Source organism: Eleutherodactylus coqui, chromosome 9 (assembly GCF_035609145.1).
Source record: "Eleutherodactylus coqui strain aEleCoq1 chromosome 9, aEleCoq1.hap1, whole genome shotgun sequence".
In the NCBI taxonomy this organism is placed as follows: Eukaryota; Metazoa; Chordata; class Amphibia; order Anura; family Eleutherodactylidae; genus Eleutherodactylus; species Eleutherodactylus coqui.
Genome location: NC_089845.1, coordinates 16529539 through 16547338, shown reverse-complemented (window position 1 = coordinate 16547338; position 17800 = coordinate 16529539). Strand labels below are relative to the sequence as shown.

Genomic DNA, 17800 nt, shown 5'->3' with positions numbered 1-17800 from the left:
TAAAAAGGAATTTTTAAAAAAAATCTCCTTATTTTTCTATGCAATGCAGGCTGAGGCTATGCAGTGTGTATTGCACTTTCAATCTATGGGTGTCGGGCACACCGTGCACTTGTGAGACAGCACACGTATAGCACAGAGCGTTGTAGAAAATGTGTGGTTTCTTGGTGTACACATAGAGGCAGACTGAACTGAGGCAACGCAAAGTGCGGACAGAAAAATGTTTAAATGAAGGCTGCACGCAGGCTCTGCTGTGCAATACAGAGGTACTACAACTCCAAGCAACCACGGAGTTAAATGCACATGGTCACATGTTGCCCTAAGAAGAACCGTTGGGGTTCTTGTAGACAGGATGCTACACTACCACTGTCCCTGCCTGACCAATACTGCCCCTATACTCAAGTACAGACTGCAGCCTGAGAACGCTACAGCCTGCACGCCCGATATACATAAAAAAAAAATTGTGCAAAACTGCTCACAGCAGCCACAACAGTAATGCACTAGGTGAGCTGTGGCCCTAAGAAGGGCCGTTGTGGTTCTTGAAGACGCTAACACTGTCCCTATAGCATCAGCAGCACTGTCCCTGATCTCTCTTAGCATGTGTCTGTGGCAAGCCGCAGGCGGGGCAGATTTAAATACTCGGGGGTCACTTGATCTCACCAGCCACTCACTGCAGGGGGGTGGGATAGGGCTGGAACGTCACAGGAGGAAGTTGTAATACCTTCCCTAAGTTTCTATTGGCCAGAAAAGGGCGCAAATTTCTCAGGGAAGGAAATGTAATGGAGTCGAGTGCCGCGTGGTGCTCGTCTCGAGTAACGAGCATCTCGAACACCCTAATGCTCGAACGAGCATCAAACTCGGACGAGTACGTTCGCTCATCTCTACTAGCTATATGTTAGCAAATGTTACCGGTTTAGGCTGCCTTCACATCTACGGTGGGGATTCCATTTTCTTGCTTCCTTCGTGGATTAAGAAAGGGGAATCCCCATGGCCGAACACCTCTGTCTTATGACGGAACCAGACAGCACCGAATAGACCCCCATTAACTATAATGGGGTCTGTTTGATTTCCGCTCAGCTGCCCAGAATTTTAGTGGAAGAAGCAGCACTTCATGATTTGACAAATAATTTTACAGATCCTATATATTTCTACATGACTCAAACGGAAGCCGAAGCGTGCAAAAGTTTAGAATCTTTTTGTAGCAGTTTCACTTTCATGAGTTTTTTCTCTACTACTTGATCCAATATAATCTTTATTTTCTGTAAATTAAGGTTATGGCTACTGGTCTCATTAGATCCATGGCAACTTTAATAGATCCTTCATGAAATGTATCCCAAACATGGATCCCATTGAGTTATAATGGGTCCATCACATTTCTGTTTTCTTTTTGAAGCAATAATAGCACTGCTTCATGTAGAAAAGCAATTGAAACCCAACAATTTGGAGAGTATTTATGTTGTGATCAGGGCCCGAGATCAAACAGTTGTCCATCATAGCATTTTTCTACATCCTATTTATGGTATAGCCAACAATATCACGCTAGTAAAGTTACAATCTGGTAGACATATGAAACATATCTATGGCAGTTATGTATATACGTAGCTCTAGTTATGTGGTTTAAGTGCTTTAAGAAGCTGAAGTAGATATCATCTATAATGTGTAAATTTGGGAATTCGCTGCAGTAACAGATACAAGAAAAATTCTAAGACTGAATGGAAAGTTCACTTGACTTGTTCTCTCGCATTTTATTATTGCTCACTTGTGAGATTTCGCCGCTCTGATTCTGCTTGTTCTTTTGTGGTTTTAATGGACTCTGGGATTTGGATATTGGTTTTAATTTCGGTCAACAAAAAGCCAACCAATAATGCGCTAGAAATGTACAGCACAACCAGCATGACAGCGAGCACGCACACCGCCATCGCCGTACCCATAAAGTCACAGGTCACCGAGTTATAGCCACGCCGATTGTAGAGGGACTCTTGTTGCTTACACAACTCTGTACTATCGATGTATCTGATGAAGTGAATATATAGTGCAACACATATGATATATGTGACAGCAGACAATATATGAAACACTTCCTCCACCATCAAATGCTTCCTATTTCGGACGGTGCGAGACATGCAGCAGACAGCCAGACACGACACTGTTAGAGTCAGTAGCAGTAGACTGATGGCTACAGCAGCATACATAGTAGGAAGTTTCATTGGTCTGTACTCCGCATCTAACTGTGCCGCCTGATTTACTTCATCCCCAATAAATCCACTCCTACTATAACCCATGCTGTAATAATAAGCACTGCCAAATCCCCCAAGGCTTGAAAAGCCGGCTGATGCACTTTGAGTGGCAGAGGCACACATCAAGACCAGCAGCTTTATAAGAATCTCCATCAGCTGCAAGATATCTGTGAAAAGTCGAAACAATGGAGCCAATTAAAGCTGGAATTCCCAAGTGATAGTACTACTGTATGTGTAGTGTAGTGTATGTGACCAGTGGTCAAACTTACGAAGTCATCCTGTAAACTTTTATTAATCCAAATATTTCTAATAATGCAATAAAAGGTATTGCCCAGGACTGGAGAAATAGCATCACATCTGTCCACCGGATTGCAATGCGACTCCGTTTACTTGAGTGGGGATAAGATACAATACCAGAAAATCCCATGGACAGTCGTGGTCCTGTTTCTGGAACAATAGCAGACCTTTTATTAGTAATGGACAACCTCCTCTAAGGTCTATCACTGATGTGTAATAGTAATAAAATGGCAACATAAATATTTTCTATACCTATTTATTTACACGACTAATTCCTTTGCTTGTGTAGGCCACACAGTTTTCCCTGTCAGTTCAGTTAATTATTACAGGATATCACACAGACGGTTTGTACATTATATACTGTATGGGTGTCCTAGCTTCTTGCATAGTATGATCTGTTCTTTACTCAAGAAAGAACCTAGAATCAATGAATGGTAGAGTTGGAAGGGATCTCCGGGGTCATCTGATCCAACCGCCTGCTAAACGCAGGATCACTAAATCATCCCAGACAGATGTCTGTCCAGCCTTGGTTTGAACACTTCCATTGAAGGAGAACTCACCACCTGCTGTGGCAATCTGTTCCACTCATTGATCCCCTTCACTGTCTAATATCTAATCCGTGTCTCCTCCCTTTCAGATTCATCCCATTGCTTCTAGTCTTTCCTTGTGCAAATGAGAATAGGGCTGATCCCTCTGCACTGTGACAGTCCTTCAGATATTTGTAGACCGCTATTACGTCTCCTCTCAGCCTTACCATTTGTTACTGTTCCTTATAGGACATGATTTGCAGACCGCTTACCACCTTGGTAACTGTTCTCTGAACTTGCTCCAGTTTGTCTTTTTTAAATTGGGGTTCCCAGTACACAGTTCCCAGGACACAATATTCCAGATGAGGTCTGACTAAGGAAGAGTAGAGGGGGAAAATGACCTCACGTGATCTAGACTCTATGCTTCTCCTAATACATCCCAGAATTGTGTTTGCCTTTTTTTGCTGCTACATCACACTGTTGACCCAAGTCTTTTTCACATGTGCTGCTGCTTAGCCCATTTCATCCAATTCTGTATGTGCCATTTTAATTTGCAAATGCACAAATCGTGGATGTAAATCGCCATCTTCAGGTACGTCCGTCTCCTTCCTGCAGTCACACGGGTGCATCGGCGCCGGTGTACGGATGCTGATGCGCCTGTGTGACTGAGCCCTAAATATGCAAGCGTAAGGCTCTGTCCATGATGGTATCATGGTTTCCATTTTTTCCAGATTTCATGATGCATATTACAAATCACCATGAAGGATAAACCATTTGACAGATCCATCATGATTTTGCATTCGCCATGCATCTGTTTTTGGATTGAATACCACAGTATGCTGTATTATTCTGATTAACAAAAAGCATCGGAAGAAGTGATGGGAAAGAACTAAGGCTCTGATCACCTTAGCGTCATGGCATCCAGTACGGCTGCTAAACTCTCTCTGTTCTCCTTTCCCCAGTGTAGGCTTACCTCTGGTTCCTCCCTGCTCATTCTGTGCAATGGGAGGGAACGGAACGGTGGGGTGGGTGGCTAAGCACCGGTCTTCCCCGCTCCTTCCATTGATGGCTATGGACAAGGGGTGGGGCATGGGTGGAGCTAAGCTCCAGCCCTCTCCCCGCCCCTTGTCCATAGCCATCAATGGGAGGGGCGAGGGCGGACCGGTGCTTAGCTCTGCCCCCCTCCTATTGCACAGAACAAGTGGGGAGGAACAAAAGGTGAGCCTGTGATGGGAAGGGAGGGGAAACGGGCGATGGCCTGGTAAGCTCGGCACATTTGCTATCAACAGGCCATATGAATGGGCGCACAAACATTTGATTTGTGCGCCCGTTTACCAGATTTTTCACTCCCAACGTAGCGTATATCGGACTGCCATTTTCACATATGTGCTCGTGTGAAAGAGGCCTAAGGCTGGGTTCACACGGGGCGGATTTTTCGCGAAAATTCCGTCCGGAATTTCACCACGGCAAATCCGCATGCGGCCGCTAATCCCGGGATTAGCCAGCCATGGGACGGCACACCGGACGGCAAATTCGCTGCAGCTAAGCCGACCGAAGCCGCCGCTGCGGCGTGGATTTGCCGACCGCAGAATGTCCATTTTTTTCCCACTGCGGCTGCACTCTCCTCTATAGGAGCGCCGGCTGCAGCAGAAGAGCAAGCGGTTGGGCCGCTTCAAAACTGCCGCGGGTCTTGAAGCAGCGGTTCTCCCGGCAGAAATCTCACGTTTTTTCGCCGCGGCCAAACCGCAAGATTTCCGCCGAGAATCCGCCCCGTGAGAACCCAGCCTTAGGGAGCTCAAAGGCCCTTCTCCAACATACAAAGTCACCAGTATTATAAATGGCACATAGGGGGGCCTGTTACAAATTTTGCATTGGGGCCCAAGAGCTCTTAGTTACACCTCTGTACAGTTAGGGAACTTTTGTCCCTGGTTTGTAAATTAAATTTTATACAAGAAATTGTTCAATTATATGGACAACAGCAGCATGTCAAATATATGGAGCTCCTGTAAGACATGTAAGGTATTTTATGTGATAGTTAGGAAAGCTAAACTTCCATTTTTATGAGAATAGCTTATTTTAATCTATGAATACAAAAACAGTTTTCTAGGGCAATTCTGGTACATAATACTGCCATACTGTGGATAAGCTTTACCTCTCTTCAGATGGTTCTGGAAAATGAAAGGAAAGCTTGAGAAGGAGCTGAAAATGAAGATGTGTCTGGCTGTAAGTCGTCATCTAAATAACTCTACCTCCCAATTATGGCTCCGCATGAAGACGGTTCTTTACTTTTTTTGTTTATATCATTTCAATAACTGCTCCATAAATGCCATACCCAGAACTCGCTGTTCCAGAATTACGGAGTGATTCCCATGGAGGGAATTTAGGTTATTCTTTTGTTTCAGAAAGGCTTTCAATAAAGTAAAAATTGATGAAATTTACCATAACAATAGAAGCTATACTTAATGGTTAAGACTGGAGGAACAAAAGGAGACGGCAGAAAACAAGACACGAATTTAGGAGGGAGGATGAAGACGTGCATGTGTTTTATTAAACCTTCCTCGTTTATCACTCTTATAGAATACTGTCTAGAGTTTTTAACGGTTACCGCAATTAAACAGCAAGACAATGAACCAAAATTTTAGCCTCATTGTTTTGAATAGCGGCTAATAACTTGTGGTCCCATATTGAAGTAATAAGCTCAATGTGTTTTGCATTGTTCGCACAATGGTCTGGATTCAGTTGTCTTCGGTGGATTCTCTGTGGTATATGTAGAAGACCAGCACAACTCCAAAAGGATTTTTTTTTACTTGCAACTGTACATTTAATAAAGGGGAAACAGTTCAAATTCCCACAATCACAAGTGTCCCTCATAATCTCATCTGTGCAAAATAATGCATGCAAATAAAGAACATTCAATCCCCCAAAATGTATAGATCATCTGCAATGACCCCTGAAAGTATGGCTTATGGATGATGTTACCTTGTTAGTACTAGTTACATCTCCAACGAGTGCTATAGTTTCTAGTTGAAGATACGCACTGAGATCTGCTACATTTATATTGTGAGCGCTCTCCCTGCACAGTCATTCGGCAAGCATACATCGTAGACTGCAGATGGCGTTTGACAGAGCTCAGCAAACCCCTATTTCAGTAACGCTGCATGAAGCTGTAATTTGTATTTCAAACGTATCATTCTCCTGGAGGATACCAGCTGTGTATCCGGCATATAGAAAATGTTAAGACTGGGCAAAATATACATCAAGTATATACATAGAACAGCTGCTGCTTGCCTGCATTCCAGGCTCCTGATGGACACCGACTGCCTCGTTTCAGTACAACAGGGCATGAGTGGGTATTAGATACCTCTGGTGCCGCTTATCAGCACAGGAAACAAAAGAATTACATTGAAGAAGCGTCAAATCCTTGTTTTCTGCTACATTAAGGAGGCAGTCTGCCAAACATACTAGACAAATCATTGGTGGATTTCTGAAAAACTGGCAAGGATCCTAAAAAATCCTATATCTATGTTCAAATTAAAGCCTACCAGAGACTTGTCAGGATAAGCGGTCTTGTTCACATGAGGAATAACACTATTTCTGGCCATTATATGACTTGTATCCGAACCAGGGCTTAAAGGCTATGGGCACCTTTGGGAACACATTTTTTATTATTTAAATGCATGTATTTTGGGCTGAAATCATTTTTCCAATAAGGTTTAATTAAACATTTTGCCTGGCTTGGCTTCTGCAGCTTTTTCATATCACTGTATACAGTTGCTGCAGACTGATTTTCATAGTAATCCTGGCAGTGAAGCTGAACGGATGGCATGACGGATCTCATTTTGAAAAGCAGTCTGCAGCTACTGTTTACAGTGATAAGTAGAAGCTGCAGAAGTCAAACGATGCAAAATGTTTCATTAAACTCTGTTACAAAGATGATTTTCAGGTCAAACTACATGCATTGAAGTAAAAAAATGCTCCTAAAAGGGACAATTTCCCACTAAGGACTCTGTTTCAGCAGGTTTCTGTTCCTCTCCAGCGTTTTTGTCTGAGAGAATAGCATAGTCAACTGGCCACTTAGTGTGTGTTTTTATGCCTCTTTGGTAGGTTGGGTGGGGTGTATATGTGATTTTTTTTTGGAAATTACATTTTTACTATTGATGTAAAGATTTAATAAATATTTTGTATACTTTTCTATGAAATGTAAAGATTTATTGAAAAAAAGAAAGTTTCTACTGAGAAATGATAAAGCTCCTCAAGCAAGCAGAAAGGCCTTCATCCCTATGTTACGTACCTGTTCATACTTCTGACTAGCAAATAGCCTAATATATTTGAAACATGTAGTCAACAGGAAATGCAACCAGTACTCTTCTACAGCTACCACATCAAAAGGAAGCATTTGAGTTAAGAAGTGATCTGCGCTGATGAGGTCCGAAAGACCAAAATTGACTGGTCCACAGGTAGGTGTATCCCTGGATAGGTAATACCCAAGTCATGTCCTAAGAGACTGATTTACAGTCACAGTAGGTTTGTTGGGTCCTGCGGCAAGTGGAGGGAAGGACATTTTTGGTGAAATGTAAAAAAAAAAACCCTATACTCACCTGTGTCACTCATCCCACTCCTGGCCTCTCCAGTCAACACTCGCACAGCTCACCCACTGAGTTCTGGGTAGAGTAATCATGTAGCATGCACAAAAGATCACTGCAGCCCAGAGGGGGCATTTTTACTAAGTGGAGCCCAGGAGGGGGCATTATTGCTGAGTAGAGCCCGTGTGGGGGTATTGTTGCTGAGTGGAGCCCGTGAGGGAGGAATATTGCTGAGCGGAGCCTGTGAGGGGGCATTATTACTGAGCGGAGCCTGTGAGGAGGGATTTTTACTAAGTAGAGCCCAGGAGGGGGCATTATTGCTGAGTGGAGCCCATGAGGGAGGAATATTGCTGAGCGGAGCCCGTGAGGGGGCATTATTACTGAGCAGAGCCTGTGAGGGGGGATTTTTACTAAGTAGAGCCCAGGAGGGGGCATTATTGCTGAGTAGAGCCCATGAGGGGGGAATATTGCTGAGTAGAGCCCGTGTGGGGGCATTGTTGCTGAGTGGAGCCCATGAGGGGGGAATATTGCTGAGCGGAGCCCGTGAGGGGGCATTATTACTGAGCGGAGCCTGTGAGGGGGGATTTTTACTAAGTAGAGCCCAGGAGGGGGCATTATTGCTGAGTGGAGCCCATGAGGGAGGAATATTGCTGAGTGGTGCCCATAAGGGAGGAGTATTGCTAAGTAGCTCCTGTGAAGGGGGGTTATTATTGAGTAGAGCCCGTGAGGGGGGATTATTAGATTAGTACTGAGTGGAGCCCGTGGGGGGGGGGGGGGATTATTACTGAGTGGAGCCTAATATTGTTTTTTTGTAGTGGTCCTTTTCAGTGACAATATGCTGGTATTAATCACTATGTGGTGGTAATATGTGATCATGGGGTGGTGGTATTTGCCTCTTATACAGTGTTATTATTGGGGATGTCGGTCTTGGTACAATGGGATTTCTTCAGTGACAGTATGGTGGTAATCATATGGGCCATGAAAAAATTATTTTTTTTAAACTGTAAATGTTATTGTTCCATTACTTAATTAGACCCACGAGAGACGTCACAATGTGATCTTTGGCACACTCAGTATAGCAAAGAATTATTTTGCGTGCGTCTAAAAAAGGGAAAGCAATCTTTTAGGTCATGCTGAAGAATCATTCTAATAGGCATACAGCTGCGGCTTCTCTGGAGGCCTTTCCTAGGCCTGTAGCTGCTATGGTTTCCCATTGGCTTTTCGACATTGCATTTGAGCTCCCTACCTCAATCTAATCACCTAGATACCAGATCCTGGCCATTACAGCGACAGCCCGGCTGTCAGTCAGCACAGGACACATGACATAGATGTCTGTCATAGAAGCCAAAGACAAGGCAGTATATGATGTTCATTGACATCATGGAGGCTTAATGGGTCAGACATAGGCAGCACCTTAATGTATGCCTCCAATTCTAACATGTGTGCTTCATAGCATATTTGCTGCGGCGAGCTCTGCCCACCACATAGGCTTCACCTCTCCTACCACCTTTGTGACTGTGCCAGGTGATTTGCTGACCCCCTACCCATTTGTATTTCCCCCACTTGCTGCTGGTTTTGGCCCACCTACAACATGGGGCCATTTTGTAATTTTTTTCCAGATCACTTTGATTTCCCAATCTGCCCCAGCTTACAGGCTATGGACACCTTGATATGGACAAGGAAAAATTATTTCATGTATGTTACCTTGAATTTAAAAGGTTGCATTAAATTTCAGACTGCAATGTTCATTTTTAAAACACCTAATATGAGTGCGCCGATACCCCAATCACTGACAAGTTATAGTATTTTATTTCCAGAATTCTACCATCTGAAATATATGCAATCTTCCTCATCACACATCGTATTGTATTTGGTCAAAATAACAACCTACCTCGTCTTGAGCATAGATTGGAGCACTTTTGTGAGAGGGTCTGTTTCTCTGTGTGGTGCCTATGAGAGGGAGGGCTGTGCTGCCGAAAAGATACTTTACTGTGTCTTGAATGCTGTTCAGATACAACAGTGGGCGGTCGTGAATGCTGACTTCTTAAGGGCGCCTGTGAAGACAATCTGCAGAAGACAAAGCAAAATAGAATGTGTATCTACAATTCCAGAACATGAGAAGTTCTTCCATGGTTAAAGCTACGGAGTAAACATTACTGAAATTAATCTATTCTTGCTTCTAAAGTAAAATATACTTGCTAATTTCACAACCTCTGTAACTTTCCTCTTTCTTCAGACTACAAGTATCATGAAAGGGGTACTCTGCCCTGGTGGAATGTCTCTGGCACTTTTTGGTGTAAATAAAAAACATTTACTTTCTCCCATGTAGGCACAACAGTCTTGGAAGTTACTGTCACTTTAAGTTGTACGTAAGTGTAATGATTAGTTTCTAGAAGAGATACAAGGCTTGACAGTTTATCTCACTTGTGTGTTAACACATGTCAACAGAAGAACAGTAGCAGAAAAGTTTAGAGCCTCTTTTTAAGGCCTAGAAGTTATTTCACACCCAAGTTGTCTGGCGGCTCTTGTCCATACCGCTATGGGTCTAAGAGAGACTACCCCCAACCACAGCAGGCCCCGCCTAAGCAACATGGTTAATTCCAGATTACTGCTGTGGAAAAGCAAAAGTTATAAAGAAACAAATCTGGTAAACTACAAATGGCTAGAATATTTTATTTTATGCCACTAATTGTCTCCATCAGTCTGATAGATCCAAGCCACACAGAGGAAATAAAACTAATAAGGAAAATACCCAGAGGAAAAACAATAAAGATGCAACTACAACAAATAATCAAAATATAAGGAATAACAAAAATATACACACACCTAAATCTAGATCTAAAGTCTCGCACAACCATAAAATTCAGAAACACCAATGGTGATACATTAAACAACAAATGAGGTTGAGAGATAGCAGCCAAAAGAGAAAGAAAGTATTATGGTGGAACGTGCACAAACACAAAGGTAATAGTAGGGACAACTCTGATCTTATCCCATCTAGTCCCTTGCTCCTGTCTGGCCTATAGGCAGGAGAGGATGAGCCATCTGGGATAAATACTGAGGATTCCATTTTTACAAAGGAGATAATTAATAAAAAATGAAAGGTTTTCATGGAAACGATCCTCCAAAAGGGCGTAAAGATGAAAAAACAAACCCTGGAATATCGATCACATTGAACAACAATATAGGAATTGTCTCCCTGACTAGCTAAATGTGCCTTTACACGGTACGACTGTCGGGCGCATAAGCTGTAAAGTGAATGGAGGCGCATCGAATGGTGGAGCAGTCTGCGTGAGAGAGAAGGGCGTGGTGGAGAAAACGGGGTTATAACAGAGTAGTTTATGTGAGAAAGAGGAGAGCATAGCAAAGCAGTCTATAAGGTGGAAGTATGTGAAAAGTCTAGATGACAGGAGGGAACCACTCCATTCTAGCCTCAACTGACACGGTATCCAGGGTTGCTGCAAACCTCACACTCCCAGTGCAGTGACATCAGTAGCGCCACACGTGTGAACTTGCAGCAGACTGCCTGGGCACTGCAGAAGAGCAGTCAGTTGGGAACTGTTTGTGGGAATGAGGGTAAGTAAGACCTCCTGTCCACGGGCAAATTGTAATTGTGTTTCCCGCGGGGAATGCAATGAACGCTCTCCATAGCACTGCTATGGAAAGCGCAGGCCCCCTGTTCACGAGTGGAGAATCATAGCGGTTCTCCGCTCGCGGTCGGCAAATCGCAGCATGCTGTGAATTGCCGCAATTCTCCGCAGTGAGCCTATCTGTCAGATGGGCTCACCGCGGAGATTCGTCTGCCGGCTCCTGCCCCCGGGCGGCGGCTCCCGCGGTGGAGATCTGCCGTGGAATTTTGCAATGCCCATGGACAGGCAGCCTAAGGATTGAGAATCTACCAATCTTATAAAGAAGAAAAAAATGTGGCATAATCTTATATTGGGCACATAGTGGGTAATGACCATTTTGTTTTGCTGGGGAAGGCATGGAGCTATTTACCGATATCTTATAGGTGGAACTATGTGAACGGTGTTATTTAATCTATATGCAGTAGTTCAGTATTTTTTGGAGCACTCTCTGCATTTTACTATTTTTTTTGGGGGGGGGGCACTACAGTTCTAGCAGTATTATTTCTTCAGTGCATCAGACACATTATTGCGGTGATCAGCAGGGTAGCCATATTACAGGGGTTAACAGGATGTTTGGTTTTTTATGAATAAGGTGCTGATGTGCTAGGGAAGCATGGAAGCAAAGATGTCCACATTGCAAACTCTGCAGAGACAAACCGTAGCTTGACAAAGTCACCATTACATCATGTTATCTGGGCCATACAGAGAAGATGATGAAGGTGAACGACTCCAATAGGAGAAGATGTCACCTGTTAGTCATTGGGCTTAATAGTTTATTTCTGGCTTTGATTGTGTCTAATCAATATTTATTAAATTGTTCCCCGCTGTATGATCATGGTACTGTGGGAATTAGAGTGTTACCATTGATTTTCTTCTGTGTTAAAAGGTTGTTCCACAACATAAAGTTAGTCCAAGTTTAGAAAGTAGGTAGTAGTACAGTAAAGTAATGTTGCTCTGGTTTGGCAATAGAGTACTTAGAGAACTGTTATTGAAAAGGACATGACCACTAGTGACACTTGTTTGTTTATTTGACATTTAATTGTTCACATTTTTTGCAATCCTAAACAGGCCTCATCTGTTTCCACATCACCATCTTAAAAGTTATTCAAATATCCTCTAACTTCTGTATGAGACAAGTAAAGATCCTGAATACTATTATAGAGCCCAAATATCTATTATCTGCTGCAATAGAGAATAAATCCGGATCTGACCTCCAACATATCATTTTACATTGGCAAAGATTTTTTATGAAATCAATGAAAAGTGTTCATACAGCATTCTGCAAATGTTGTTAGAATAATGCTTAAAATACCCGGTTTCCATTGCAGACTATTAAAGACAAACCCTGTCATTAACATCTCATCCCATTAGTAGAAAGACTCTGACCTGTCATGTGATCTTCCTTCTCTCCTTTCCCCATTGGGTCGTCCATTGGAGCTGGACCGATCTCTTCCTGGCCTGTCATTGTATGATCTTTGGGAAGGTGGGTTCCTGTCACTAATCACACTTCTTTGAAAGCGAGACATTGTAGTTCATGGAATTTCACAGGACTGGCACGCAGAACAGCAGTCACAATCCTCTCAGTGCCGAGTTGAGAATGACATGTCTTATGAGATACATCTGCTGCACAACAATTAACAAAAATACAGCATATTAATACCATATGTATGGATTCAGTTCAGATCACGTGGTACTTGTATAGTGAAACAAGAGTGAATATGTAGAACCTTTGATTTTAATGACCTACATACTTATATGCGGCTTTCTTGAGTTCAATAGATTTCTATATAATTTGCTTAGACGCTGCGTGCTGCAGTGCATCTCAGATGGGAACTCAACCCCAGGAGATAGACTATGTCCATAGCACATTACCCGCACAGAGCTATGTGAATCCATGGCTAATGTCTGTAAGGAGGCAGATGGTTTGGAGTAACAAATGACTGCGGAATCCTACAGCACAGAGTAGTTTGCAACCATAGAGAGACATGTCTCATTGGAGCTGCATACACAGAGCGAAAGGATTCTTTTATCAAGACTACAGTGATCCCTCGCTGTATCGCGGTTCAATGATTGTGGCTTCAGTGCCTCGCGGATCTTAGATAGACCATATATAATTCTGTTTTCGCAGAGTTTTTCACTTTTGTGGAATTTTGCGGTACATACAGGAAATACAGTACGCCGCTAGCGCTTGCCAACGCGAGATTGTACACGGCGCACTATTGGCTGATGGAATGTGTTCTGTATCCTGGGCGCTGATTGGCTCACTGATCGTAGCATCAGTCTGTTTGTTCACTTTTTCGATTGTTTGGCAGGTCACCCAACAGATTGATTTGTGTAAATATAATGGCGCTACTTCTCTGATTTTTACGTTTTGCAGGGATTTCTGGAACGTAACCCCCGTGATAGACGAGGGATCACTGTATTTGCATTTCTTTTCATTGACAAGCGAAACAGTTTGATTGCAGAACTATACATTGCCTTTAACTACTTCACGACCGCCAACAGTAAATTTACATCACTGCTGCTTGGCTCTATGCAGCAGCAGCGTAAATTTAAATCTGACTCTCTTCAGAGTTCCATGTGAGCGTTCTCTAATACAAGTCTATAGCAGAGTGTTATTCTCTGTTAAAGTAACACATGCCTGATTTCCAAAATTTTGCATGGTTATCAAGTCCTAAACAGTCCTTAATAGTCCTAATCTATTAAGGACCAAGCACTGTAAATTTACGGCACCTGGTCCCGCACTTAAAGCCCAGCCATATGTAAAATTACAGTGTGCATTAAAACCTACTGCTTCTGCAATCAATCAGAAGCAGGACAGGTTGTCAGATGTTAGTAACAGCTGATAACCCGGAGGAGGGGGGGGAGTGGGTTTTAACCCTTTCTGCCTCCTCCTTTATTTAGTACACTGCACACTCCAATTAAATTGTGAGGTTGATAAAACTATTCATTGCTTACAAGACTGCAAATATTTATTATGGACTAGCTGATATACCCGGCTTCGCCCGAGTTAATTTGGTACTGGTGTTTATCTGGTGTTCACACGGAAAATCTTATGAAGTCGTGGTTACTTTAGAGATACCGGAAAAACATATGTTCACCATTTTGCATAGTTCTGCGAGAGTGTGAGAGACTGTGTGAAGGAAGACTGTGGCTGACTACAGCCCCTGAAGCAGGTGAGCCGGGATGGTTGTGTTGATGCACTGATGGAATTCTTGATCTCTTCCCAAGACTTCTGTCATAAATCCTTCACAAGTGATGGCTGCTCCCTACATGCAGAAGAGGATGACTGGGGAGTTCAGCTCTTGGAGGAGCCAACACAAAGCATGTTCAGCTTATACTCCATAGCAGAACACTGCACGTACAGACCATGATACTGTAACCAGAAGAGGAAAGGGACTCCGATTGACCTCAACTGCTCTGCGGGGAGTGATCCAAAGAGGATATCCTACTGCTGACCTCAGATTCAACACATAACTCTCTTGGCCTCGTAGGGACAGGATGACAATGGTGGAGGTGGGATGGAGAGGGACTCTTAACCTGTTGTGTTTCCTGGCCCTTTGATGGGCAGATCCTATGGTACTGTCATGGCGGATGAGGGGGAAAATGTGTTTTTTAAACTGCATTTGTAGTTTTATAAATGTCCTGAGAAGAGTGAGAACTTAAGTACTCCGATGGAAAACTGTACGATACAGCATGTCACTAACACAATAGGGATTGTTTTCCTCATATTTTTTTTATTAGAAAAACCACAACAAAAGTGTTAAAAAACCAAACCCATCTGACAACTTATGTTGTGGTTTGCACAATGTGAATGGGATTTCACTCACAACAGTGTAACATTTGTCATGCCGGTACACCCAGTGGGAAGTTCACACTTGGCATTGTGGTACATCCCATGATACATCCCAACCTGCCCGAATACATTAGTGCAGCTCTGTCACAGGTTTATTTTTACAGAAGATGCGATGTTCCTGGAGCTACTATTATGGAAAACCCTGACTGAGGTGCAACATGTGAAAACTTTCTTTTTGCAACAAATATAATCGCCACAAATGCGCAACAGAATATTCCTATTGAATTCCTCAGTGCGCTGGCCCTGCGTCACACAAACACATGTGTGCAGCGTTTTGCGCGTGCAAAATTTGTGCCCACAATATGCAGTGAATAGAACCCATTGACTTCAATCGGCTCATTCACATAAGCGTATTTTGCGCAGATTTTGTTTGTACATGCTCTATTTTCCTGTGTATTTGAGCATGAAAACAGCACATATTTAACTAATTACCTTAATTGCCCATTTCAATGAATGGGAGCATGGTTGCACATTTTTTTTTGCAAATGCTAATGTGTTGCGACTTTTGGGCCGAAAACCGCATGAATGGGAGAAAGCCGCAGCTAAATCTCCTGTTTTCTCACCCAATCACACGGCCGGGCTGCGGTGTATAAATGGGAGCCGGGGGAGAGCTGCTAAGGTATCTCCTTCTCCCTTGCCAGCGGCTAGCAGCAATACAAGCGGTATTACTGTATCTTGAAGCCACCATGAACTCCTGGTGGAGCCAACATTGACAGTGGGGTCACGCCCCCTGTACTTGATTGGCTGCACAGCTGGCTGCCTTGCAGGTCCTGGCAGCCCACAAAGGAAGGCTTTTTTTTTAGAGCCGAGCAGCATACAGCGGCCCCATGCTGCAGCTACGCCACTCCGGCTCATACCCTGTCGCGTGAAACAAGCATGACCCCCCATCCACCCGATGTAATTTAGAAATTGCCTGCGGCAGCAGACCCATGACGGCCCCACCCCCCTCCAATGTCATGTTCACCTCGCGCAGGAAGGCCACAGCGTCGGGGGCAGACACTGGGACAGGTGCCTGGCCACGGACTGCAGCACCACATCAGGGATCCCACTGCACTGCCACGGGACAGCAGCAGGAGCGTCTGCACATGCCCAGTAAATGTGCACGAGGGATTGGGAGTGACAGAGCATAGAGGCGCCGGGCTGCAGGGAGCAGGCAGCCGGGATGCAACTGACAGATGGCGGCCGGAACTGAGGCGTCATGCTCCGGCAGCCAGGATCTATCCCAGAGAAGTGCCGCCGGACCCAGCGGTTAGAGTCACAGCTGCTGCGTCTCCATTGTTTTTTGCCGGCCCTGCTGGTTTAGGGTGAGGGTTAGTTTTCTTTGTAGGCTTAGATTATACACCGTAAAGGCTGGCAGATTCCAGCTGCAACCTTCCAGCATTCACAGCTCATAATCTAAAACAAACCCTCACCCTAAACCAACAGGGTGGGCTAAAGGCAATGGAGACGCTGCTAGCACCTTAAAGGCTTGACCCTATTGGGAGCTAGGGGTGTGAGCGGGGCATTCCTTCTTTCAAACCCCTAGCTTTCGGTGGCGTCAAGATACAATAATACTAATACAAGCTCCCATAGAAGCCTATGGGAGCTGCTGGCAAGGGGAGGGGGAGGGACTTTAGCAACACGAGCCGCTGCTAAATTCCCTCCCCCTTCCCTTTTTTGACAGCTTTCATGGAAGTTTATAGGAACGGCAAGCGCATTCCGTCAAAAGATAGGCCAGTTTTACGAACCGGAAAACTGCCCATCTGAACTAATGCATTGGAATCCAATGCTTCAGATGGCAGCAAAATACCCGCGATAAAACGCTCATATGAAAGAGGCTATATGCGCACAATTTGCGCATGCAAAAAGTACATTTAAAAAACGCACTTGCATTCGCAAATACTCAGTGTACATTGTGCAAATACGCGCATAAATGCACATACATCTGTGTGACATTGGCCTTAGGCTTTATTCACACGAGTGTATATCGGCTGCGCTTTCACGCCCGGCCAGTATGCGCTGCCCATCTGATGCATCAGTTTACATGGGCGTATTAACGTGGCGTAAAAACATCCTGCCGCCCAGATAGCACTTAGAAGTGCGTTTTGGCTGGGCGCTTTTACACCAGCCAGGAAATATAGTTCAGAAACTATCATCCTGGCCAGAATACGTCAGCCGCTGCCATAGGCTCCTATGGGAGCCTACGGTAGCTGCTGAAAAAGGGAGGTGGGAGGGAGTTTAGCAGTGTGACTGCTAAACTTCCACCCCCTTCTCTCTACCCCTTGCCGGCTGTTTGCAATGGGAGGGGGCATACCAGCTCCCACCCCGTCCCTCCCCCTTCCCTTGCGGAGAGACGGTGAGGAGGCAGAAAAGGGGAAGGCAGTTTAGCAGAGCTAAACTGTCTTCCCCAGCCTGATGGCAATCTGGGCTCGGCATATACTCGCCGGACCTGGCCCATCTGAACAGGAGCACAAACGGCAGATTTGTGCCCCCGCTCTCGGCGCAAGTAAAAACGCCTAAACTCGTGTGAATAAGCCCTTATAAACATTAAAAGTGCTAAAATGCCATATTGTAAATGAAACATTCAGTAAAAGATTTAGGCCAGATTCGCATGAGCGTATGCATATTTGCACGCACACTTGCGCTATGTTTTTGAACTGCATTTACTGTGCTTTTTGTGCACCCAATTCACAAA

General features: G+C 44.2%; 2 protein-coding genes across 3 annotated transcripts in view; one reads left to right on the top strand and one right to left on the bottom strand.

Annotated features, from left to right (window-relative positions):
• LOC136578950 (MARVEL domain-containing protein 3-like) overlaps positions 1-17800 on the bottom strand; it is a 35609-nt gene that overhangs the window by 17045 nt on the left and 764 nt on the right. The window contains exons 2-3 of one of the 2 annotated variants that reach the window (XM_066579165.1): positions 12657-12893; positions 9533-9708 (exon numbers count right to left, since the gene is read on the bottom strand). In XM_066579165.1, coding sequence (XP_066435262.1) covers positions 9533-9708; positions 12657-12796 — 316 coding nt within the window. In that variant the 5' untranslated portion in view covers positions 12797-12893. The remainder of the gene's footprint in view (positions 1-9532; positions 9709-12656; positions 12894-17800) is intronic. The other variant, XM_066579166.1, reaches the window with a different exon arrangement.
• The window catches only part of LOC136578951 (cytochrome c oxidase subunit 4 isoform 1, mitochondrial-like), a 127392-nt gene continuing 120760 nt past the window's right edge, over positions 11169-17800 (top strand). Inside the window, exon 1 of the mRNA XM_066579169.1 lies at positions 11169-11217. Coding sequence (XP_066435266.1) covers positions 11212-11217 — 6 coding nt within the window. The 5' untranslated portion in view covers positions 11169-11211. The remainder of the gene's footprint in view (positions 11218-17800) is intronic.